Raw genomic sequence first — 26,169 nt, 5'->3', positions numbered from 1 at the left:
CTCTTTTATTACAAAATTTATCAGCGCTTCTTATTGGTAGATGGTGAGATATTTTGAGGGGGAAAAGTAGGTCCACGTTCCGCTAATTCCCAACGATGTGGGTGAAAATATTCCCCTGGACCAATGTTACCTGTGGATGTTGGTGTTGTTCCTGTTACTGTACGGAGTGCTGTTGGAAAAGTGTAAACTCGTCCATCCTGAGATCCTGCAGATCCAAGGTTGTAATATTGTCCTGGACCAATACCTCCTAATGTTTCCATGTCATTAAAACGTTCAGCACCAGTAAAGGTAAATACTGGTACAGAAGGTTTTGGATCAATCGGATGATGATATTCACCAGGACCTGGAAGGTCATATTGAGTAGATGGAACAATATCTGGACGAGGTGCATTACCAAAACTAAATGCAGGTTGACTTGGTATAATAACTGGACCACTTGTAAGATATGCACCAGGACCTGGGAGATCTTCTTTTACTTCTGTCATTCGTCCTGCTGTACCAAAGGTAACCGTTTGCTGACTTAACGTTGGAGGAATTACATACGTTCCTGGTCCAGGAGTAGAGTTTACATGTGCTGCAAATACCGCGTCAGGATCTACAGTCGTCGGTACACCAAAACTAGTTGTACGAACTGTTTCTACAGGACGAGGACAATAGGCACCTGGTCCAGGATAATCTACTGTCTCTTTTTCATCTATGTATGTTGGTTTCCCCTGTAATGTAAAAGCAGGACCTGACATAAATCTCGCTGCATATCGACTCGCATCATAGCTACCAGGACCTGGAGTATTTACAGCGTCTGTAGGAGATTCCATTCTCGTACTGGTACCAAAGGAATGCGCTACTGCCCCCATGGATGGATGTAAAGAAGATGGAATACTGTATTCACCAGGACCTGGTTGCATCGCTGCATTTTTTAATTCAGAAACTACAAAACGTGGAGCCTGTGGAAACGATATAGTGGTACCTGCATTTGTAGTTTCTGATATATTATAGGATGCTGGACCTGGTATATCAGATGTATTTCCTTCTCCATTTCCTGAAAAACGAGAAGCCGTAAATCGCATCGCTACTCCCCCATTCACTGTGGTATCAAAAATATTATCATGCCGGTTAACTTCATAGTGTCCAGGTCCTGGTATATCTATTTTACCACTTCCATCATTTACTTCTGCTAAACGAGGTGCACGAGCAATAAAACATCCTGTAGCTTGATCAAAATACTGAGGACTATAGAAACCTGGTCCAGGTGTTCCCTCTTGCGCACTATCAGGTACTTGAAAGCGTTCTGCTTTCACAAATGAAATAGCTGCTCCTACACCTTCTGTTGCAGGAAATACAGGAGGTACAGAGTAAGCGCCAGGGCCTGGTATCTGAGAATTTTCCATCTCTGCTAAACTTGTTCCTCGTGGGGCTGTACGATGCATTGAAAATACTGGTCCTTCCGGTACTCTAGAAACCACATCATATGTTCCTGGACCAGGGGCACCTTCATCATTCTTATTCTGCATTATCTCTCTTGTAGCAACACCAAAACTAACAGCAGGTCCACTAGGTGGTAACGTTACATTATAATATCCAGGACCTGGATTATTATTATTATTATTATTTTTATTACTAGTACCATTATCGACATTACCAAGATCATCTGCTGATAATCCTATACGTCGTGGTTCAGTACCAAAGATAGGGGCACCAGAAGAAGGTAATATTTGATTCGGACTGTATGTACCTGGACCAGGAAAATCAACCTCATCACCATTTAAAGGTTGTTTACCTCCAGTTGAAAAAGAATACACTTTAGACGCTTCCCACTGAGGATGACTAGGTGTATATTGTCCTGGTCCAGGAAGAAGATTATTATTCTTTACTTCAGAGAAACGGGGTCCTGTAGGAAAGGATGGTGCTTTGGTATCACCTCCCAAAAAAGTTTCTACTAGGTTACCCTCATATTGTCCTGGTCCTGGTGTATCACTTGAATTAGCAGGTAATTCCCGAGGTGCAGTAGGAAAGAGATAAGAAGGCCCAGTAGAAGAAATGGCTCTTACAGCTGTATTTACATCATATGTTCCAGGTCCTGGAATTTCTTCTAAAGTGGATGGTTCCAATTTACGTTCTTCTGTTCCGAAACGTGTAGTTGGTGCCGTAAAAGTTGGAACAGCAACATCATATGCTCCTGGACCTGGTGCATTAGTATTGCTATTATATCCATTTCCTCCATTTACTGCCATACGAGGTTCTGTAGAAAACGTGTAAACAGATGTTTTCGCCATCGTTACAGTATCAAGTGGTGTATACTGGCCTGGACCAGGTAATTGTGCACGTTCCCGCTGTTCATGATCAAGAATGCGAGGTCCTGTCCCAATGATAACAGCACCACCACTTGTTGTACTTTCCATATATCGCTCTAAAGAATAGGCTCCAGGTCCTGGAGTATCACCTTTATTACCATTATTACCTTTTACTAACTCTGGACTATCAAACCGTACAGCAGTAGAAAATGTTACAGGCCCTGATTGTACACCAGTATTAGATGTATCCATTGGTTCATATGCGCCTGGTCCTGGAATATCATTACCTTCAGTTTGTAGCTGATTTCGAGAAGCTGTGCCAAATACAACGGTTCGTGATGAAGGGTTATTAACATTCTCTGGACTATATTGACCAGGTCCAGGTATTGGGTCTATAGGCATTTCTTCAATTCGTCCCACTTTTGTATTTCCAAAAGTAGCGTGAAATGCATGAGGAGTCTGTATTTTAGCATCATAAGTACCTGGACCAAGATTTGTCTTTATAAGGTTTTCTCGTTCTTCTGGTGAAAGCATATGCTGTGGTGAAGAACCAAAAACTACTGTAGATGTTCCTCGCTCTTTTGGATCTTGTGGGATATAGGATCCTGGTCCAGGTTGATCGGCTACACCTGTTGGAACGAGCCAATTAGATTTTTCACCTGCTGTTCCAAAAATTATATTTTGAACTGGTGATTGTGATAAAATTTCATAGGCTCCAGGTCCAGGTATCTCCTTCTGTCCATTCTCTTCTGTAAAACGTAAACTTGTACCCCATGCAGCCCCAGGTATATTTCCTCTAATATCCTGTGGATCATAATTACCAGGTCCAAGATTATTTTTACTATAGTTATTCTCTCCATTCCCTTCAGGTTCTAACATACGAGGACTTGTACCAAAAATTACCGCTGGTGATGAACTAATAGGAGGAACTACAGTTGTATAAGCTCCAGGTCCAGGTACTTCATTACTCGCTTTTTCTTCTTCGCTAGGTTGAAAACGTGCCGCAGATCCTACCACAGCACTTCTTCCTGTAGTTAATTCTTGTACATCATATACTCCAGGTCCAGGTGTTATTTCTTTCTCTGCAGTGTTATCTGGTAATCGTTGCCCAATTGAAAAAAATGGACCATCCTTTGGTACAACTATTTCATAAGATCCTGGACCGGCATCTGTCGTCATATCTTGTGGAATAAAACTTGACGTACGTGGTGCACTCCCAAGAACAGCACTACGTTGATTCATTAATTTACTCTGAGCATCTAAATCATAATATCCAGGTCCTAAATTAGGGTTAACAGAACCACTAACTGTTTCACTTTCGAAACGCGGTGAAGAAGTTCCAAGAATAGGCACTGCAATACGTCGTTCTTGTGTAGAATGTTGTACCATATATGATCCAGGTCCTGGTATTTCACTACTTTCACCTTCCAGATTAGTTGTACGTTCAGCTGTTCCCATAACAACTGTACGTGCTGCATCCATGGTAGAAGTGATATCATAATTACCTGGACCTGGATTTTTAGCAGCTTCATTAGTATCATCATGTAACAAACGTGGAGCAGTAGTAAATAGAGGTGCCTTTGAATGTTCTCGTCGTAAATCGTAAATAGGAACAAAATATTCACCTGGTCCAGGAGAAGGTTCCTTAATATTTGGCGATGATCGCCGTGCGGACATAGTCCATTGAGGACCTGAAGATTCATCAGGAATCATATACTGTCCAGGTCCTGGAGTTGGTTCTGTATATTCAGTTGGTCGAGTTCCCAAAGAATAAGCAGGTCCTCTTTCTTCTTTGGCCACTGTGTACGTTCCTGGACCTGGGATATCATCAGGTTTATAATACACCCCACGCCACATATCATCATTACGTCTCGCAGTTGTTATAATGGCAGTTCGTCCTGATACAGGAGCTCCACCTGTTTCATGTGATACCGTAGAGATATCATATGTTCCTGGACCTGGGATATCATCTACTTTTTCAGCAGGTGAGGCACGAAAAAGCGTTTTCGCACATTCCGGTAATTTCGCTCGACCAAAAGAAAAAGCAGGAGCATTTTTGTGTCGTGCATCTGTTAATATTGTTTTTTCTGTACTGTATTCACATGGACCAGGACCAGTTTCTTCTTTTGTTGTAGCTGATAGTTGCAATCGACGAGGACTTGATGTGAGAAAATAATTCTTCTTTTTAGATTGATCATCTTTTCCTCCTGTCGTATCTGTATAATATGCACCTGGACCAGGAGATTCTGTCATGGTGTGTAATTTTCGTGCTGCACGGCCAATAGATACTCCCCTTGTTTTATCTTTCTTTGCAACCACATCAAAAGCACTGGAAACATTATAAGCTCCAGGACCAGGTACGGTATCTACTTCTCCTAACTGTAGTTGACGAGAAGGTGTTAAATTCCGCAAAGAAGAGTTTTTTCTATTTTTGGGGATATTCTCATTCTTTTCCATACTTTTTGCACCTTCTCGAGATGTTGGTTTACCACTTTCATTCAGTGTATTTTCACTTTGCTGTAACAAATGCTGCTCTGCAAAGATCGTTCGACGAGGTGAAGTTCCAAAGACGGCTCCTCGCACTTTTTTAGTACTATTGCAAACTCCACGACGTGGAGAGACCACAACTGGAGCTGCATTTGAACGATGCTTTCTATTATTATTATTATTATTATTATTATTATTATTAACTTCAGGGAAAGAGTTCTCGCTATAACTACTTTGTGAACTGCGACTACTATCACTACTCTTTATTGAAGTTGTACGAATATGTTGATAAGGACAATTTACAGCGTGAGCTGAAGGATTTGTCGGTATCTCAATATCAGGAAACTCCTTCCAATAACATTGACACGTTAATGAAAACTGACGCTTTAACACTTCCAATGAATCCTCTTTCATACTAGACACTTTTTGTGTTTCTTGACGACCACCACTACCATCACCTCGACCACTTAACGTTCGATGTACACTACTAGAACTCTTCACATGAAGTTCATGATCATCATTCCAGAAATAAGACCCTGGTCCAGGTGTGCTATTCTTCTTCACTGGCTCTGACATTCCTTTACGGCCACTACCAAATGTGGATGGTGGTTGACGTCGTAGAGACTGTGGTAATACACCAGCAGCACCGGGCCGCAGAATAGTTTTGCTCATATGCTTTGAAAAAGATGAAGAACTATTTTTTTCTTTAACCGCATGTAAAGGGTGGTGAGCAGCACAACACAATGGTGAGTGATGACAACTACACAAACAACCCTCACCTTCATCCCTCACCTCAGCGGCAGCTTTTGTGGATGTCGTTAAGTCAGCTGAGAAAGATATTTTCTCCCCACCTTCACCGCAAGAACAATCAGGGACGGAGACAAACTTCGTTCCTTCACTCACACCACGCATAAGAAGTTTGCTACGACGCTCTGTAGCCAATGAAACAGTTTGCTGTGAACGTTGCTTCACTTCCATACTACCACCAACAGTCATTGATCTCCTTGAACTAAAACTACGGCGAGAGTTGTCGACATCATCATCAAGACTTACATCCACACTTGCAAGAATATGTGAATACAGCTGATCAACCTGAGCTTGCAGGTCTTCTGGATCTACACCATCTCGTTCGGGATACAAATCCATAAGAACTTTAAAAGTAAATAGGGCAAACCTAACAAAGTAACAAACAATAAAAGATTCACTTAAGCCTAAACAAAGAATGTATACAAGCAACCCTTATATACTTCAAACGCTCACTGCTTGTAACCCGCCCCTATAAACACGCAATTAAAAAAAAAAAAACAGAAAAGAAAAAAAATTAATAGCAAAATATTTCAAAGTTTAAATTTTCACATGCACGAACAACAATTAAACAAATCACAATCAATTTGGCGTCATCCTGCCCGGGGAGGCTGCACCACACACAGTAAGAGAAACAGAGAGGGAGGAAGAAAAGAAAAAAAAAAAGAAAGCACTGGACTGCACGCGGACCTCATCTCACATTCGTTGGTGTAGTATAGTTCTGTAGCATGCATCGAGTTATAATCATCAGCTTCGTTAGGTGGAAGACGCATAGATAATCACCGGTCCCGCACAGTCAACAGGTCTCCTCTGCTCACACCACAGCAAAAAAGGAAAGGAAAACAGATGAGGGAGGGAAGAGTACCGCTCGTCAGCTGGTGTTCTTAGATTATGATAAGTCACTCACGGAGTTTCGGCAAATGTGCAAACATATACTTGTCATCAGGAGCAACACAACACAACACGGGTCCGCACACACACATATATGTGGGGAGAGCAGCAGTGGGGTGCGGGGGGACGTCGCGTCAGCTTTACGAGTAACAGTGAGGTAATGCACATGGCATCGTGTCATCGACTCGCGTGTTTCAGCGTTCAGATGGTAATTCCATTTTCAAACATCATTTGCGGCCGTTTCCCGTCCCACGCTGCTCCCTGCGTCCACACACACACACACACACATACATACACGCGCCACATCACGATATGGATCAGATGCCGCATTTGAAGAAGAAAAGAGAGGGAGAGAAAGAGAGAGAGGGGTGTAGGGTTGTCAGCTGGTAGTGCATGTTATCGTTTATTTCCAGTCATTTAAAGCGCTCGGAGTGAGTATTGAATTGTGTACATCATATATCATGCATGGTAGAATATAGTCAGGGTCAAGTCACGTTCTCTCGCACGTGCTTCGTACCGTCACACCGCACAGACTGCGGGGACGCATAGCGACACTGCTGTTGCTGTATTACTGCTTCATTGCTATTACTACTGGTGTATTTTTGTTGTTGTTTTCGTTCTTTTGATAGAGACTCTTGTATGAAAGGTAGCCACAAATTGGTTATTATTATTTTTTTCGTGTGTTGTTGTTGTGTTGTTTTATCGCGTTTCTCCTTTGTGGAGCTAATGTTGCTTGTGTAATATAAAATAGGAATTGGTATAGAAAAGGTAGAGGTGTCGCTGAACGGTAGTGTGATACAATATGATCAGTTGATATGAGTCTGTTATTATTTTTTTGTGCTTTTCGCCATTTTTTTTCTTTTTGTAGCAGTTTTGCACTTTCATATCGTAGACATATAATGCCTTTTGTTTCGTTGTAGTTGAAGTGTGTAAGCATTCATTTTGATCATCGTGCGCCAAGGAAAAGAAAAAGAAAATACATATCTATATATATTCATAGATATGTATTGAAAGTGAGGAAGATTTGTTTCTTCTTTTGGTAAAGAAATAAAAACGCAGTTTTTTTTTTTTTTGTACGATTGAAGGGGTAAAGAAAAAAAAACTTTGTTGTTGTTGTGATCTCTTTGTTGTATAATTTTTTTTTTTTTTTTGCGAACAAAGAAGCAAACGAAGAATGACAACAATAATCAAAGAATTCCAAGTGTGTGCTGTTTTTTGCGTGGTTTGTGTAAACGAAACCCAACAGAGGGACGCATCTAACAGTCAATCACGCACTTCCGTAATGAAAATGGATTTTAAAAGAAAAAGAAAAAAAAGAAAAAGAAAAATAAGGTCAAAAGTGATAATAACTCATAGTCCAAATATTGTCGCGTCATGTGGTGCTTCTACTTCGAATGAAAAAGGTACTGTAACAGTCTCACCGGGCAATATATTAATTTTCATTTCAACCTTTCCATCCACCTCTAATTCTCGCTGACGTTTCTCGCTTTCTTGTCCTTTTCCCGTTAAGTGATCTTTAGGTTCAATGAGTCGTACCACAAGTTTTTCCTCATTTGATTTTGGAATACGCTCGGAGAGAGTTACTGTAACAGCTCCACTAGACCCTTCCTGATCTTGTTTCTTGTTAGTGAGGACGGTGGAGTAACTGTATAAGATCCGCTGTTTCCTTTCACGTGTAAACAAGGATGCCTTATCCACTGTCTTGAGTCGATGTAGTAGTTTACGTTCCACCTCAATGGTGTTATCAACACCAAAGTCCAGATGCAATTCTTCACCTGGCGCCGTCCGCTCAATCTCGGCATTCGCGACAAAATCACCATCCATGAAGACTGCCATCTTTCCAGGCATGAGTAGATAACTACTCTTGTTTACACACGTGGCGTGAGCAAAGACAGCCTCCACCATATCAGGGACTGTAGAGTAGGCAATATCTGCATCCCACTCAAGAACGGCGAGGGGAACCCGCAGTGGAGCCCCATCGGTTGGAAAAGTATATCGCGATGGTAAAGTAACATTCACAATTGCAGAAGCAGTGAGCGTGGCATCATTGCGGCCTCCTTCTCCTGTGAGAGATTGTCCCCACATAACGTGCCGCCGCCTTACATCTTCCTCATCTTCACTTGATGCTTCTTCTTCTTCTTCTATTCCTCTTCCTCTTCCTTCTGGATTTCGCACCGCCTCCAGTCGCCAGGCACTGTTGAGAGAAGGCGGCACACCCTCGTCCTCATCACCGGGTTGACCGCCTCCATTTTTTCCACCGCGATGAGAAGCGGACGAGAGAGTGACGGCGACATCGGCGAGAGGCTCCACCGCAGCCCGCACAACAGCAGTGTAGCGAAGCGTCACTCGACGGCGGCGGGGATCGAGAGAGGCGGTGTATTCTCCATGCCAACCCACATTATTATTATTACTATTATGAGGACTAGTCTTCTGGGGACCTCCACAGTAGTTTTGAATAACAGCAGCAGCGGCAGCAGCAGTGGTGTTGGTGGTGGCGTAAGTGACAAAGACAGACGCCGCCGATAATGCCGATCGTACACGTAACACAAGACACGCCCAATTTCGTCGTCGGCGTTGATGTAAAGATCGTGATGATGATGAATTAGTAGAAGTAGTATTTAGAGGTTTGATGTCGTTATTATTATTATTATTGCCTTGTTGTAATTCACGTTGTTTCTCACGGAGGTGTTGTTGTGTTTTCCTCAACTCTGCATCCTTCTTTTCTAGACGACGACGTTCCGCACAGTTGTCCCGTACACGTTTCTCCACTCCTGTTAGTTGTGATTCCCAATATTCTACATCCAACGATGTTGGCAAACCATCCGTTACAGGTCCACAGAGACGAGTGAAGAGATTTGTGTTAAGAGTAGCCTCTTCTTTTACAGCTGTGAGATCCAATTGATTGAGGGCAAGTTGTTTTTCCACTTCTCTTAGTTCATTACGAATATTTTGTAGATGACTTGCGTAATCTGCTGCAGCTGCTTTCCCTTCAGCGTCCTCCACTTCATCCTCATTCTCTTCAAAAAGAGTGGCACGCAGGACAACATGCTCAGCGGTGTGTTCATCAAAGTACACCTGAACAGAATCGCGATCAAACTCCTCTGGCATTGCGAAGTATAATAGTAATTCCTCTTCTTCACCAGCATTATTGATAGTAGCAGGTAATTCAACCTTCGCATATCGTCGAACTTGGGCTCGCTGTTGATATACAGTTACTTCATCCGCTTTAGATTCTGTTCGAATGGTTATGGGTTCATTAACATTATTCCGCTCTGTCTGCGCCATTGATGATAATGATGATGATGTTATTACCACTTTTTCTCTTTGTTTGTTTGTTTTTGTATATTTCTCTTTTAGTGACTATAATACCAGTGAACCCCGCCAAAAAAAAAGAAAAAAAAAAACAAGAGAAAAAAAAGGGAGAAAAAAAGGGAAAAAATAATAAGGGTAACAGTATTTATCTATACATGTTTGTCTCTCATTTTTTTTTTTTCATTTCTTTTAAACAAAACAGCAACAACAACAACCAAAAAAAAAATATTTTCATTCTTCTTGTAGCACCACTTTACAATCAATGTGTTTTTTTTTTTCTTTTTTTTTAGTGCATACATCTTTTGATTCTTTTGATTATTTTTCTTTTCTTTTTTCTTTTCTAGTGAATGGTCTGAGTGGGTGTGTTGTGTAATTATTATTTTCATCTCTCTATTGTATTCCTCTTCCTTTTGATTCCCCTCTCATCTTCCCCTCCACAGTTATGTGATTCGCACTTCCGTTCAACTGAGAGACTTAAACGAGGAAAAAAAAAAAAGAATGAAAAAAAAAAAAAGAAAAGAGGAATACAGTAATAAAGAAAAAAGAAAAAAAGATCAGGCAAACGGTAAACACCATGAAAGGGGATATATACACATCGAAATACTCCCACACACTATTCCGTAGAAAAGAGATGGTAAATATATATATATATATATATAGAAGGTATATGATCATCAAAAGAGGAACAACCACAACCCCAACAACAACAAGAAGAAGAACTAACGAAGAGACGAATTGCAATACATACAAGAAAAGGAAAAGAAAAGAAAAGGAAAATAAATGAATAAATAGAGAAAAATAGGAATAACTCTTACCAGCAGGTCTAGTGACAGCATCACACTCACTACCTCCACCGTCATCATCACATCAACAATAACAATAACAATAATAACAGCAGCATTATCGCCACAACTTTCAGGGATAAAAAAAAAAAAAAACGCACATATACAGCCAACAACAACAAAGAAGAAAAAAAATCAAAACGCGCACAAACACCAATAAATAAAGAAAAAAGAAAAAAAAAACAACAGTCATAGAACTGAATGAAAGTAATGCCCACCCACCCAACCCTTATAACTAAAAGTATCAACAACAGAATCGTTTACAAAACGAAATACAAGACAAATGTAAACAAAACAACAACAAGAAAAATAAAAATAAAAATAAAAAAAATGAGCAGCAGAAGTGGTACAGACGAAAAAAAAAAAAGTAAAAACATCAGAAATCGTTTTTGTTTATTCTTCTTAGTTATTGGGGAGCACATGTTGTCATGCTAGTAGCACAGAGTGTAGAAAAATTGTTAGAAGGAGTCACTCACCCCCCCCCGCCCATTACTGTCTATTATCATTATTATTCTTATTATTATTTCTTATATATATATATATATATATATATATATATATATATAATTTGCTGCCATTGTCTTGCTTTAAACGATCATCTCCTAAACTTTTCTCTCTTTTTCCATCGTCTTCTTCCCATCATTTAAATTACTTTTTTTCACTGTATCATATAAATTACATATACGAAGTTGATCTGCCAACAGATTCCGCTCTGCTGAAACAGCTATTAACTTCTCCTCCAATCGCCGCCGCTCTTCCAACCAGGCTTCAAGTGTCCCATCCACATTTTTCATACAATTCTCTTTCTTCGTTATTTCTTTTTCATCTCTGTGTATATCCATATCTTTATCACTCGTTGCTGGTAGTGCTGGTGAGGCCTCCGCTACTGTTGTCGTCATCATCATTGTCGTCGTCTCAACTCCATCACATTCATTAATACTAGGATGACGAGTACTTGTGGTATCTCTTATTCCACAAGTACTATTACTGTTACTTCTATTTCTAAATCTAGTGAGAGTACTTCTGGTACTATGACTATGAATATCATCATCATCATTATCATCATCCATAACAGCAACAGATGATAATGGCAATACGTGATTTTCAGTAGATTTTATCTTTCCGCTAACACTATTACCAATATTACCACCAGTACCACTACTCATACGATTACTACTACCTCCTACAACACCTGCTGCTCCTAGACGAGTAACACCATTATAGCGGTTGTTAGTATTCTTTTCACTACTCTTAAAGTTTTCAGTGAGATTTCCCTTTTCATCATTCGATGGAGTTTGGAAGAGAGAAGGAAAGCGATGGGCAAGCATCGCATCCAACTCATCTAGTTTCTCAGCAATCACTTTAGGGTCTACTCCCATATATTTCTCCATTTCAGGGATTTCCCCCATAGATTTTACCTCTGGTGTTTCTTCTTTTTCATCATTACATGTTTGTGAATATTCATCTTTTTGTTGTCGTTCGTTTTTTTCTTCTTGATCATGATGATGATAATAATAATAAGAAGAATCATCTTCATCATTGTGAACATCATGTTCTTTACAATTATCATTGGAATTCGTACGATAATTAGAGGAAGAAGATCTTGGAACATCAGCTGCAGAAACTGGAATATTAAAAGGAGTAGAAACTGTAGCAACATGGGAATTATTTAAAGCAGCCTTACTCACATGTGATGAGTATAGACCCAAGTGGGTATTACTTTCAATCTCATCAAATACATATTCATCTCCCTCTTCTTCTTCCTCTTCCTCTTTTTCTTCAGATTCTTTTGGATCTTCCCCCACTACCGCTAATGTATTCACCTCCTCCACATTGGGAGTGGCAGTATGATCCAAAGATTCCACCACGTGAGTTTCTACTGGACTGCCGCAATCCACTTCCTGTGAGTGTAAAGATAAGGAGGGAACTGATCCACACGGTGGAGTACTCACAGTAATAGTTTCTCGTTGTCCACATGATGGAGAAACAACAACAGTGGCTACAGGTGGAAGTGTTGGTAATGGTGGTGGAGGTGGAGGTGGAGGTTCGTATAATTCCTCACGTATAGGGTTAACAAGTACAGTTCCCTTTTTATCACCGGCTAATAGTCCTAATAGAAATAACTCATGAGCATCTGGACCACAGGCAGCACATGAGGGACGTACACATGCCGCAAGTGTAGAGAGTTCTTTTTCTTCTCTACGCAAATATTGCTCTTGTGTTTCGGATGTTGGTTCTCTAATACCAATTGTAGAACCTGCTGTCGCTGTGGTTGTGTTTATAGAATTCGCATTTCCCTCATTATCATAAAAACGTGCTTTAAACTCACGCCATGTGAGACCAGCACGGGAAATACAACGTGAATAGAAGTTATTACTACTACTATTACTATTATTATTATTATTATTGTTGCCCTTTGATGATATCAGGGACTCAACGTACCCGCGATGTTTACTAGGACTATGATGTCTCTGTGCAGATGTAAATATTTCCATTATATCATCTCCTACATGTTGTTGTTGTTGTTGTCGTCGTCGTGAGATCTTACGACTAGTAGTACTACTACTAAATGGATAGTTAGAGAAAGTTGGAGCACTACCATCATGTGAACCGGTATAACTGTTGGTAAGATCCATTGCGGCATTCAAGTATTCACGTCTTTTCGCTGCTAATTGCACATACGAACCTCCACCTCCGCCTCCGTTATTATTACTATTACTACCATTACCATTACTATTGCAAGTACTATTCACAGAGTGGGAATGATGTTTTGGATAATGATTTCCATCCTGATGGAATGACCGTGTTATGGAAACTCCAGTTTTCTTGTTACTTGTTCCTCTTCGCACCAAACGAGTAAATTTTGATTCCTTCTTATGTCCTTCATTCTCTTCCTTTATATTCCCTTTCTTCTTCTCTTCCTCTTTTTGTTGCTGCTGTTGTCGTTGTTTCTGTTTTGCTCTTAGCTCCGATGAAGAAGATGGACGAAAAAAAGTAGAGCCTACATGTGATGATGTGGTTGTCCTTCCTTTTGCAGACACGGATGATGATCTTGCCGATGCAGTGATGAGTACACCTGACGAGTTCGATCTCTGCTCTCTCTTATTATTATTATAATTATAATTACTATTATTACTCTTTTTCTTATCCTCTGGCGTTGCCTTTCTATTCTTCATCAGTGTATTTCGTTGAGGTGATGAGAGAGCTGTAACGGATGCCGTACGTGAAGACCTAACGCTTCTGCTTTTACTTCTACTCCCATTATTATTATTATTATGATTATGATTATTATTATTATTATTATTATTATTATTATTATTATGATTACTGTAATTGTTGTTATTACCGTTATGATCATAATATCTTCCTTGTACATCACCTGTGTAGTTCTCACGTACAAAATGAGGTGTTGAGTTCGTTCTTTTTGTTTCTTTCCGTGGAAGCGTTGCACTATGACTACGTCTCTGTTGTAGTGATGGTGAGGATGGTAAGAGAGCTGAAGATGTTGTGATGGATACAGATGGAGTGGATCGCTTACTCGCTTTAGGAACAACTTCATTGTTGGCATTATGTACAAGAGTGCCAGTTGCTGTTTCTGTTTGTTTTATATTATCCGACGTTTTTACTTCCCCTTCGCTATCACATTCATTATTATTATTATCGTTATTATTATTATTATTAACAACGTCACTGTTTTCCTCTTCTTCTTCTTCTTCTTCTTCTTCGACGAGAAAACATAATGAAGAGCTACTATGGATGCTAGCATTAATAACATTCTTATATTTCAATTCAGAGAGTCGTCCAGGTGATATGCGTTTTCTACGTGGTTTTGGAGTTAACTTATCTTCTTCACTGTCTACTAATCCTGCAGGATGATGCGGAGAGGGTGGCAAAGAATAAAGAGTTGGAATCATTTCTCCTTTTTCTTCTTTTTCCCCCTTTTCTTCTTTTTCTTCTGGTTCCATCATTCCTGCTTCTCGTGCCATAGCTTCTATTGCTAAATCATCATTATCATCATCATCATCCTCATATCCTCCATTCTCACTATTTATATGCATTCCATACCCATTCTCCAATTCCTCAACAAACTGTTCATCTTCTGACCAATGATCTATTGTAGAATCAGGTGGTAGACTTATATCGTGATAACGATGTTGTTTCTCCTTCTGCTCTTGTCGCAGGGATTCTCTGTCAGAGACAACCTGAGGAAAATCCGCATTCTCCACATTTGTAGAACTAGTAGTAGAAGAAAGAATAGCGTTAGTAGTACCAGGCAAAGCTCGTGAAAGATCCAAAGGTTTTCCTTCTGCATTTGCATCTGCTGCTGCTGCTGCTGCTGCTGCTGCTGCTGTTTCTCTTGCTTTTGTTGTTTTTCCTGTTGTTGTTGTTGCTGCTGCTCCTTCTTCTTCTTCTTCTACTTTCGCCTCACGAGTACTCTGTGCAGCTCTATTTGATACCTCATGAGCATTTTTCTTTTTCTTTTTCTTCCCTCCAAAGAGATCACGAAATCCATGTAAAAACGATACATTTAACCTAGGCCCACAGAAACCTGAACAACCACCGGACTTTTCATCAACAAGACGTCTGCTTGGAGTTGAAATTTTAGGTGGAATATCTGTGGAATCAGTTTCTTGAGCACGTCTCCCAGAAACATTTTGAGGATTATTTTTTCTTCCACCACTACTCGTATCCATAATATTCTTTTCTAATTGTTTTTTATTGTTCGTGACATTATGACTACTACTAACATTATTATCATTATCATTATTATCAACATTCTGAGATGATGGTACTTGATATCTCATGTTATTTTTATCATACTGTAAAGTAGGGGATATCACTTCAGATGAGGTGCCTAAATGTAATATTGTACTTTGCTGCTGTGTGTGTTTACAACCAGTCATTGTTAATGCTGAAATCGTCTCATCTGGAATACCACCACTAATACTAGTACTACTAAGAGTTCGTACACGCATATTCCCTCCAGCCATTTGAGGAGGAGGAGGAGGAGTATTCGTATCTCTATTCTCTTGGTTTTGATTATCTTGACCCTCATGAGTGCTATTTGTATTCTTTTCCTCTTTTATCTCTTCTAATTCCAAATGCTGGCGGTCCATTTCCTTCTTTTCTTCCTTCTCTTCATCATGTACCCCTTCAGAAGCCCGACGCAAACGAGATGGTACATGCGGTGAGGTGGAAATCTCAATAGGAGAATAGGCGTCATTTACGTTAAGCACAGGTGAAATACGTTCCATCTCATTCATGGTGAAATACACCAAAACTCACGAATAGGAAAAAAGAGATGAAGTGCAGCAGTAGTAATAAGGATTACTAAAAAAAAATAAATAAAAGGATTCAAACAACAGCTACCCAGACACTCTATAGGTATCAAGTACAGTTTTCTGTTGTTGCAGCTCTTGTGCTGCGAGGACTTGCGTAAAAGTAATGCTGCCTCCCTGATATTGTGTTCCCTTTTGTTTGTTTGTTTTTATATATAAAGAGGGGGACGACCAGAAACAGAAAAAAAAAAAAGAGAAGGAGTGAAATATCATTAATAGCAACAACAACAATAAAAAAAAAAAAAAAAAAAATACCGTACTGTGGTATGATGATACGGCTGACAGCACGCAGACACAGCGGGAACAAACAACAAAAAAAAAAAAAAAAAAAAAACCAAGCAAGTGAAGTTATACCTACTAAAAAGGGCAACTACGTGTAGTCCATTCTCTTGATTTTTTTTTTTCTTCTCCTAAACAGTCATCATACCAAGAAGTACATTGCAGAGAAAGACCTTCTGTAACACCTTTTGTTTCTCTTTACGTATAATTCACAATACACCTATACAAGAACAACAATAAAAATCAACGAATCGACATTTAGTTAAAACTAGAGTACAACGCCTCAACCATGCAATGTGTGGTGAGACAGAAACACACATACAGTCTCTACATAGGGATAAATAGGCAATCTATACACACATCATTTGCAGAGAAATAATTCCACCTTATTTCGCCTTTTTTTTTTTGATGCAGACCACATATTATGTTTATTTCCTTCTCTCTTCATATAACCATCATCTGATAGCAATGGTATCAACATCAGCAAAATGCACTTAACACAAGTACATTTACTATTAACTAGTGACACCCCCTTTTGCCATTGAACCTGGTTTTTTTTTCCTTTTTTTTTCTTTTTTTGGGCTGCTATTACCCCTCCCCAGTGTTCATTACTGCTCATCATTATCATTATCATCATCATCATCATCATCATCATTGCATTAGTTCAATACTTACCCCATCGAATCAAATGTGATGGTGGGAAACGCGGGCTTTTTACGGAGCGAAAACCCTCGCGGGTGCCATACCCAACACTAACAATCACCGGAATAGTATAATGTGATGGAAGTTGCACTACATTTCGTACTTGAGCTTCATCAAATCCTTCTATAATGGAGGTATCCAGACCAGCGGCGGTTGCTAGATAAACAAACGTTGTGGCTGGAATCATCGTTTGCTTCCAGGCATATGCTTGCATATTAGTTGGTACGGATAACATGGGTGTTCCTGTCCACGCGCTGTAATTTGAAGCCACCGCTCCCTTAATGTGTGCAAAGGCATCTAATGGACCCGCATGCATCTGATAATATACATGTCGTAAGAAGACGGCCCCATATGTAGGTGCGAGATGTCCACTTTCAAGTCCCATTTCAAGCGCCGCAGCGGCATTTCTCACCGGTTGTGTATCGCCTGCGAATATAATCGTAACCGGAGCCTCTCGTGGTTGTATTTGATCGAGTGTGGCCTTTGCGAGGGCCTCACGCTGTGCCGCCTCCTGCACAACAACGGCGACCCACGGCTGTAAATTAAAGGCGGTGGGGGCGCGGGTGGTGGCGGTGAGAAGATCGGCGAGAAGTGCGGGATCGATCGGGGCGGCGGGATCAAAGCGGCGGCATGAGCGACGGCGCTCCACCACCTCCCGCACAGCCGCAAGAGAAGAAGAAGATGAAGAAGAAGAAGAAACAGAAGAAAGAGAAGAAGAAGAAGATTTAGATCCCCATTTGAAATTGAATCCTAATCCCTCCTTCTTTGGGTTTTCTTCTTTATGCGTATCCGTGTGAGTATGGGGGTTTTGAGAAGTGGGAGTAGTACCCGCCACGTTGGATTTCTTCCAGCTCCAGTAGGAGAGAATAGAGTCCAACAAACGACGTTGGGTACCACTTGCTCGCATGAATCACCAATAGAGAAAGAGAAAGAAAGAAGTAAATATAGAAAAAAAAGAGAAAGAGAGAGACACACGTTGACTCTCAGTTTCTTCGTTACGTTATTTTCTTCTTCTTCTTCTTGGAACTTTGAAGGCCGTTAATAACAGGAAATAAAAAGGCAATTATTAAATATATATATGCTTACTTAATGTGTTTTAGATATTTATGTATGTATGTATATGTATATGAAGGTGTCCAAATACACCTTTACCCCTTAGTTTGTATTTATTCCGTGCAAACTACACACACAGTCCCAAAGTGAAAGTGCAGATACACAGAAACAGACCCTTTTTTTTTATTTTTAATTCCTTTTTTTTTTCCTTTTGTAAAACTCCTTCAAAAAAAAAAAAGGAGAAACACAGTTATGATTCAAAAAAAAAAAAAAAGGCTAAGAGGGCAACTAGAAAAATAACAACAAAAAAAAGAAAAAAAGAACAGAAGGGAACAGCAATCCAATACACATTACAAAAAACAGCAGCAACAAGAAAAAAAAAAGATGAGGAGAAACAGTAATGAAACCAACCACATAGAAACATACACACAAAGAGCAATTAATAAACACTCAAGAGGTTTAGTCTCAACTATATACATTCACCACAATCAACAAACTTCAAGGAAAAAAAAAACAAATGAAAAATTGATTTAAAAAATGTGTCCAGCGTAAAAAGGAATAGTGGACAAAACATGCTTTAAATTTATATATAAGCATGTAAAGGACACATTCTCATAAAATATATTAAAATGTACATATTTTCATTCATCTATCCAAAGGGATAAAAACTTCATAGAGAAAGAAAACAAGAGAAACAGGTATATATATAAAGATATATATATATAGAGAGAGTGATAGAAACATAAATCTATATACTATTTTTTTTCTCGCTCTCTTTCTTTCCTCTACAAGTCTTATAAAGAGCAAAAGACTTCTCCCATCCCTTTCTTTATTTTTTCCTTCTCTCACTCAACATCATTATCCATTACTAGGGCACGTGCTTGCATTGGGTGACGAGATGCAAAGAAATATACCGAACTCATATCTGGTTTTGGACGTCCATAGAATCCAAGCGACTCACAACGATGACTTGTCTCTTTACAACCTTCATAAATAGTCTTTTTCCTCTTTCCATTGGCGGCTCCTGCTTTTGTTAATGTGATTTGTCGAACCACGGAGCTGTGATCGTGTTTCACACGAGTTCGCTTAGCGGCGAGGGGAACTCCATCCGCACCCATATCCCCCAATTCCCCACCGGTGGGTTCATGTTTACAATGATAGTGTAATTGTCCACCATAGGGAACTGGGGCATCGCGGGGATCACACCAACACGCCCGTAAACGACACGGTGGACCCTCCACGCGATGCCAAACTGTTTTCGCACCTGGAGCGAGAATTGGTGGTGCTAACACCAATCGATCAAAGCCGTTTGATAATTCTTTACCAGTATCAACATTACGTTTAGATCGCCATGCCTGTGCTGCCTCTGTTGCCGCCGCCGCCGTTGCCGCCTTCGCACCAGCCACACTTGTAATAGAACGTCCTCGAGTAGATTTAACAGGTGGGATTGTAATAGAATCATCTGCTCGACTGTTTAATCGTTCTGTACTTTGGGCTTCTGGTAATGCGGTGTGAGCAGAGGCATTTTTGGTTTTACTACTATATGTTGTCCATCCAGCACTACCTGTAGGGGTTACATCTGTAATATTCGTACTATCATTATTTAATCCTTCTGTACCACCCACAGTACCATTACCCATCTTATCTACAACATTTTCATTATTGTTTCCATTCTTTTTTTTCTTTTCTTCCTCTTCTTCACCTTCTTCCATTGTGCTTTGTTGTTTTTCTAATGCACCTCCCTCTTCATCATTGGAAGATCCTTGAGAAGAGCTAATCGGGGAGCATCCCTCATTTTGTCCCCAGAGAGCTAACACTTTTTCTGCTTCTTTTTCTGCTTCCTTTTCCGCTTTGGCTTCTTTTTCTGCTTCTAGTTCTGCTATATATTCGGCTCGTCGTGGGGCGAGAATAGTTTCCACCTCCTGCACAAGATCTGCTGGAAATGGAATACGACCAGAGAGATCAGCGCGTAGTAATTTTTGCCGTAGTAACGCTCGTGCATTAGCACCAACTTGACTTGCATCTGGTATTTTCTCTGGCTGTACAATCTCACGTTTACGTTCAAATGTTTCCATATCATATGGACCATCAAACAAAACGACAGCGAGTGTACTATTATGTTCTTTCAATAACTCCAATAACTGACGGAGAAAACCTCCTGTAAGGAAGTTGTAGTCAAGATTAAGGAGACGAAGGTGTGTGTTTGTCTTCAATGCATGTAGAAGAGGTTCCACATCACTGTCGTAAAGGCCATTATGAAAAAGTGAGAGTTCCCGCAGTGGAGGATCACGAGCGAGAAACCCTGCAAGAAGTTCACATCCCTCACGTCCAATAGTATTACCAGCAAGATTTAAGGATAACAGATTGGGAGGTAAACCACCATTGTTAAGATGGACATCATCTACAGCCCTGTTTCCATCATCATCATCATTATCATCATTATCATCATCATTATCCTTGTTGTTGAGATTCTCAATCTCTTTACCAAGAAGAGCAGCAACAGAGCGTGCGGTGAGAGAATTAAATCCAATGTTTAGTGAACGTAGTGAAGTACTTGCAGCAAGGACTTGTAATACAGCAGGATGACCAAAGATAAGACCTTCATCTCCCAAGTAGTGATTTGGAATATGAATGACTTCTATAGGAGTAACATCCACAATTTCTATATTTTCTGCGTCTTCCTCCTTTTCAACATTCTCCTCTTTATCTTCAATTTGTTCTTGTTGTTGTTGCTCATCCTTTTGATTATCTTCTTTCTTCTCGTTATCATCATCATCATCATCATCATCATCCTCATCATCAGCACCTGTGTTGTTGATGTTATCATCCTTACCACTATCATTGGCCTCATCCACTCCTTGCGCCTCATTCTCTTCCTCCATATTATCTATATCATCATTCTCTGGCATAAGGACACTTTGCATCTCTGTTAATAAGTCCAGCAACTCTTCACGATTAGTACAGACAAAGACACGGTCATCACTGACTTTTCCCAGTAGTTCACGGCTTTGACCGACACCCATTTTTTTTTTTATTTCTTTTTTCTTCTTCTTCTTCCTTTTAAATGCTAGTGGTAGTGTATGAAATTATCAGAGTGTATAATGTATATATATATATATTCTATACTCAGAAGAGTAACAAACACTTGGTATTGCCGATACTGCCTCTTCGTAAAAAAAAAAAAAAAGAATAATTATTATTAATTAATTGATTAATAATAATAATAAAAAAAAGAGAAAGAAGAGAATAAGAGAATTTTAAGGGTACACAGATCCATACAGAAATAAATATGAGGAATGGAAGAAATAAACAACAATAAGAAAAAGATCATACATATATAGAAATGTAATGATAAAAACAGAATGCTCCACACAATGCGTATCCTTTGTTTCTTTGAAGGTTTCTCTATTTTTTTGTTTACGCACACCTTCATCTGTCAAAAAGGTCTTTCTCATAGATCTTTTTTTTTTTTTTTAATATACATAAATAACACTCTGCATCTAGAGATGCAGTAGCTACATTTGTACTATTCTCCATTCTCATCTTTTTAGCCTCTATTTTTCTTCGTTCCTTCTTTCTTGTAATCATCTCAAGTCCCACCTCTTCACTCGCGTAGAACCTTCACATACACACAATAAAAAAAAAAAAAAAGAAGCCCGTAAAGGAAAAAAAAAAAATAGAACAACATTTACTATATATATATATATATATATATAGTAATAGTTAAAATAGCAAAGCATCACACCATTACAATGGACTAACAGGGTTATACACATCACCATTTACAAAGAGCGTACGAGCGATATCAGCTGGTACCTTCATAGACTTCCTTGAGCATTCCTGTAGAAGTGACATTAAAAAGGCACTAGCTTTTCTTCGGCCCAACTCTGCTGCGAGTAATAATGGTGTGCGTCCCATATTATCATATACATTTAAGTATGCCCACATATTATTTATCCACGTCTCTCGACATCCTTCACCGTGGTGTGAACTCAATCCATATTTTCGCTGTTGCAACATACGACTTGTGATGGGCACTAAATTAGGCGCATCGACTGCGGCTGAAACGCCTTTCAAAGTGCATGGAATCCAAAATTCAACACTTTGCACAAGTGCAGCAATACTCTCAGGATCATCTGCAATCACAGCACAATGGAGTGGTGTGAAACCACTGGCATCCATGAAAACAGTGGTATTCCCATCATCATGACGAAGTAACTCTTGTACAGCTGCGGTGTATCCAGCAGCACAGGCATCGTGTAGAGGGAGTCGACCATTTATATCTAACTGCATTACTAATGTTGAGGCTAGTGGACAACGAAGAATTTCGCGTAAGAGTGGGAGTAGTTCCTTTTGTTTTTGTGCATCACTTTGATCACAGAGGTAATGAAGTGCCGTACGTACTTTTCCATCGGCAATCAGTAAATGATTTGGAGTCAATAAAGCTCGATCCACAGAGTTTTCATTACTTCCACGTATAGACGCTACTACTCCTGCTGCTGCTGCTGCTCCTCCTCCTCCTGCTGAGGTTGTTGGTGTAATAGCAGGCGATGATAACAAGGTCCGTGAATCTAGACTGCAGGTGTTATCAAAAAGTGAATTCCCATTGGCTTCAGAGACCACGGAAACATTACTTGCACGACGATGTAGAGTTCGTCCACGTGAACCTTGTTTTTGTTGTGATTGTTTTTGTTGTTTTTGTTTGGATTGTTTTGTTTGTTTCTGCTGTGATTGTGATTGTTGTTCTTGTTGTTGCTCCTGTTGTTGTTGTGATTGTGATTGTGATTGTTCTTGTGATTGTTCTTGTTGTCGAGCAGCACGTCGGCTTGATGGTGATAAAGTGGACTGATGACGTGCGGTACTGCGATTACGTGCTCGCTCTGCTGTTCTAGATGAGAGTGATCCCATCATACTTGTGCCTGTGAACTCTTCCTGTTGATGAAGCATGAGATCTAACATCTCCGCATCCCCACGACGGGCGGCAATAATAATTGGGGTTTCTAATGTACATCCACTCTGTGATTCCGCGGCAGCCCCAAAACGCATAAGTTCTCGCACCATTTCACATCTTTGTGGAAGTGAAGACTGTGCGGCAAGGTGTAATGGGGTTTGTTCACGATCATCCATTTCATTTGGATCCGCATAGTTTTCTAATAATAATATCATAATCTCTGTTTGTCCATCTGTTACCGTACGATGTAAAAGTGTTCCACCTGTTGGTAAACCACTTCCATGCCGTACACACGCACAACCAATGGTAAGTAATAATCGTACAATCGCAACATCATGTGTAGTGCATACTGCCATCTCCAGTGCTGATTGTCCAGAGATAAGATCTTCTGTTTCTACATCAATACCCGTTGCAGAGGCGGTGGTGGGGTCTAACGGCATACCATCAATCGTCACAGAGGAATGCCGCGGTTTACGACGCATCGAAAGAGGACGTTTCTTAGATGGTGGTAAAGAACTGACACTCACAGACTCCATGGCCACAGAAGCTTCCGCATAGTGTAGAAGTAATCCTACCACAGAAGTATCACCGGCTAATACGGCGAGATGAAGGGGTGTACGACCTGCAAAGTCTGGTTTACCAGCATGTAATGTTTGACCTAATGTAAGGAGTACACGCACAACTGGTACATTACCGTACATAGCAGCATAATGTAATGGTGTTCGTCCACAACAATCTTGTGTATTGATATCAAAATGAGGATGTAAAGGGATAACAAGTTGAGAAAGCATTAACTCCATTACACTTGGATGACGAGCCATAGCAGCGTAGTGTAATGCACATGCTCCATATACATTTTTTACCATTGGATCTGCACGATATTCTACCGCAAGACGACGAATTAACTCCGGGTGGTAGGCAATAATAGCATGCATGAGTGGTGTTAATTGTATAGTACATTGCATATTAGGACGGTTATCACTATCTTCCAAGTTATCTTCCTCCGTAGAGGCACCAGTAGGACCACTCATAGGAAGACCATAACTATCGCTCAGTAGAGAAGCGGAAGGGGAACTTGAAGGGGTATGACGAAATTGCTGTTGATATTGTGGTGAAACCTTTAATAATAATGTTTGTTTGTTTTCATTAGTACGTCGGGTCATTTTAGAAGATTCTCCACGTGGTAAATTCCCATTCACATCCGCACCCCGTTCATACAAGTTTTGTATCATCGCCCATGTATTACTACCAGATGTAAAATACCACCAAGTATCGGCATCTCGTACCGTATTTGGATATTCCGTATCGCCTACAACACTACCGGCGGTATTAACCATCACTTTTGAAGCTCTCGCTGCGGCTCCTGCAGTGGAGGAGGAGGGAGCCATGAGAGGTGGTAATGGAGTTAAGATGTAATTTCGCAATGCGGGTGGAGGAAGAGCGGCCAGTCGTGCGGCATCTGCAGGTCGTGGGGTTTCACGTATAGAGTAATCCGCATTTACACCTTGTCCATAACAGATAAGAGAAACAAGCGCGGATTCACCAAAGGCATTAGGTGCATCAATAGATAAACCACGAGCCAACAAGAGATCCAACACGGCTGGTTGGGCGGCAGCATAGTGTATTAATGTATACCGACCATCCAATGATATTTGTCCAATAGAGTCTCCAGCATCTAAAAGAGTTTCTACAAGTTCTTTATCACCTGCAGCACAAGCCCGTGCTAGAGCTGTTTGCATACCATTAACAAGAGAGTGAAACACACCAGGAGCTCCGTAGTAAAGTAGTAATTGTACCATTAGGGCATCTGAGCGGCGAAGAGCTAAATCTAATGCGGTCCAACTATGAACAGATGTACGTGCAGAGAAATCAATAATATCTCCTTTTAAATGCATATTAGCATCCATATGAAATTTTGGTGATGAGACTGGAGAGGATTCGGGTGAGACATGTGAGTGTCGTGCAGATCGTCTTGTAGTCGCAGCAGCCCCTGCAACTGTATTCCCAGATGCACTTCCCAGTCGCCGTGCAGCTACAGTAGGAGCAGCACCTGCTGTAGATGTTTGTGTTGGTGGAGTAGATACAGGATTTAATGAAAACATAGATAGCACACTTGGATCTGTACGTGGTAGACGTCTTAATAGAGACATGGGTGTTGGACGGGGTTCTCCAATCAGGGCGAGGACTTCCACTAATAATGATGGTTGACCTAATTGTACGAGAAGGTGCAGAATGGTACCGGTTTCATCTGGATCCGTAAAGAAATTTTTTCCTTGAAGAGGAATAAACTGTGAGACTTTAGCACCACGAGCAATAAGCCAATTCATCGTATTTGTAGCTTCTGTGGTAGATCGACCATTAAGAAGAAGAAGGGCGATGAGAGGTGGAAGTGGATCTGGATAGAAAGGCACTTTCTCACGTGCACCTATTGGATCCGCACCATTCTCATACACAGCTTCTGCATCTGTGATGTTGTAATGTAAACAAGCCTCCATTAACTGATGATTCCATGTATTGTTGGGGTCTTCAATAACCCGTCGTTTTGTTTTTGGAGGCATACTTTCAGTTATTTGTGTTCTTATAGGCTCTTGTTAATTCTTTTTCTTTTTCTTCTTCGTGTGTAATGCTGCTGGTTAAATGTTTAGATGTTAACACCCCCAAATCTATCCAGAGAGTATATATATATATATATATATATATATATATATATACCTCTGTACTTGTGTATTTAAGTGGGCTTACTTACTATAGCCACTATTACTGCAGCTTTCGTATAAATAAAGAAAAATAATAAAAAAAAAAGAAAAGAAACAAAATAATAAGAAGAAAAATAAAAAAGCATCGGCAAAGGCAAGAAATAATATATATATATATATATATATATATATTCATAAGAGTCTATAGAGAGAGAAAGAAAGTTACGAACGTGAAATAATGAACAGGAATCAAGCAAACACTCTGGAATACCAATCACGCACACAGACTGTCACGCAGACAAAAGCAGAAAAAAAAAAACTGAGAAATACAAAAAAAAAGCAATAATAACACTCTCTACCACACTATACCCATACATATTCAACTGATAACGTTTTTCTTGACTTTTTTTTTCGTTCCTTTTGAGTTGTGTAGTATTCCATACATTATTGGTGTCATTGGTATGGTTGTGTGTATGTGAATGTAGGTCTGTTAGTATATATATATATATATATATATACTTA

At 40.0% G+C, this 26,169-nt stretch overlaps 6 protein-coding genes across 6 annotated transcripts; all 6 read right to left on the bottom strand.

Moving 5' to 3' along the window:
* Nucleotides 1-20: 20 nt before the first annotated feature.
* Nucleotides 21-5,924, bottom strand: TM35_000381310 (uncharacterized protein; the record flags this gene model as incomplete). The annotated part of the gene is made up of 1 exon (XM_029029545.1): nucleotides 21-5,924. One exon carries the CDS (start codon nucleotides 5,922-5,924, stop codon nucleotides 21-23), a length of 5,904 nt encoding a protein of 1,967 aa, XP_028879122.1.
* A 1,899-nt stretch (nucleotides 5,925-7,823) lies between these two features.
* On the bottom strand, nucleotides 7,824-9,758 carry TM35_000381300 (uncharacterized protein; the record flags this gene model as incomplete). Its single annotated transcript, XM_029029544.1, has 1 exon — nucleotides 7,824-9,758. One exon carries the CDS (start codon nucleotides 9,756-9,758, stop codon nucleotides 7,824-7,826), a length of 1,935 nt encoding a protein of 644 aa, XP_028879121.1.
* Nucleotides 9,759-11,229: 1,471 nt separating this feature from the next.
* Nucleotides 11,230-15,891, bottom strand: TM35_000381290 (uncharacterized protein; the record flags this gene model as incomplete). Its single annotated transcript, XM_029029543.1, has 1 exon — nucleotides 11,230-15,891. The coding sequence occupies one exon, from the start codon at nucleotides 15,889-15,891 to the stop codon at nucleotides 11,230-11,232; it is 4,662 nt and encodes a 1,553-aa protein (XP_028879120.1).
* Nucleotides 15,892-16,909: 1,018 nt separating this feature from the next.
* On the bottom strand, nucleotides 16,910-17,854 carry TM35_000381280 (nitroreductase; the record flags this gene model as incomplete). The annotated part of the gene is made up of 1 exon (XM_029029542.1): nucleotides 16,910-17,854. The coding sequence occupies one exon, from the start codon at nucleotides 17,852-17,854 to the stop codon at nucleotides 16,910-16,912; it is 945 nt and encodes a 314-aa protein (XP_028879119.1).
* Nucleotides 17,855-18,845: 991 nt separating this feature from the next.
* Nucleotides 18,846-21,023, bottom strand: TM35_000381270 (uncharacterized protein; the record flags this gene model as incomplete). Its single annotated transcript, XM_029029541.1, has 1 exon — nucleotides 18,846-21,023. The coding sequence occupies one exon, from the start codon at nucleotides 21,021-21,023 to the stop codon at nucleotides 18,846-18,848; it is 2,178 nt and encodes a 725-aa protein (XP_028879118.1).
* Nucleotides 21,024-21,747: 724 nt separating this feature from the next.
* TM35_000381260 (uncharacterized protein) lies at nucleotides 21,748-25,509 on the bottom strand (the record flags this gene model as incomplete). The annotated part of the gene is made up of 1 exon (XM_029029540.1): nucleotides 21,748-25,509. One exon carries the CDS (start codon nucleotides 25,507-25,509, stop codon nucleotides 21,748-21,750), a length of 3,762 nt encoding a protein of 1,253 aa, XP_028879117.1.
* Between the last annotated feature and the right edge of the window lie 660 nt (nucleotides 25,510-26,169).

The sequence above is a fragment of the Trypanosoma theileri genome (genome assembly GCF_002087225.1).
Source record: "Trypanosoma theileri isolate Edinburgh chromosome Unknown TM35_Tth_38_V1, whole genome shotgun sequence".
NCBI classification, from domain to species: Eukaryota; Euglenozoa; class Kinetoplastea; order Trypanosomatida; family Trypanosomatidae; genus Trypanosoma; species Trypanosoma theileri.
Note: the sequence above shows the minus strand (reverse complement) of the source record. Positions and strands in the feature narration are given on the sequence as shown.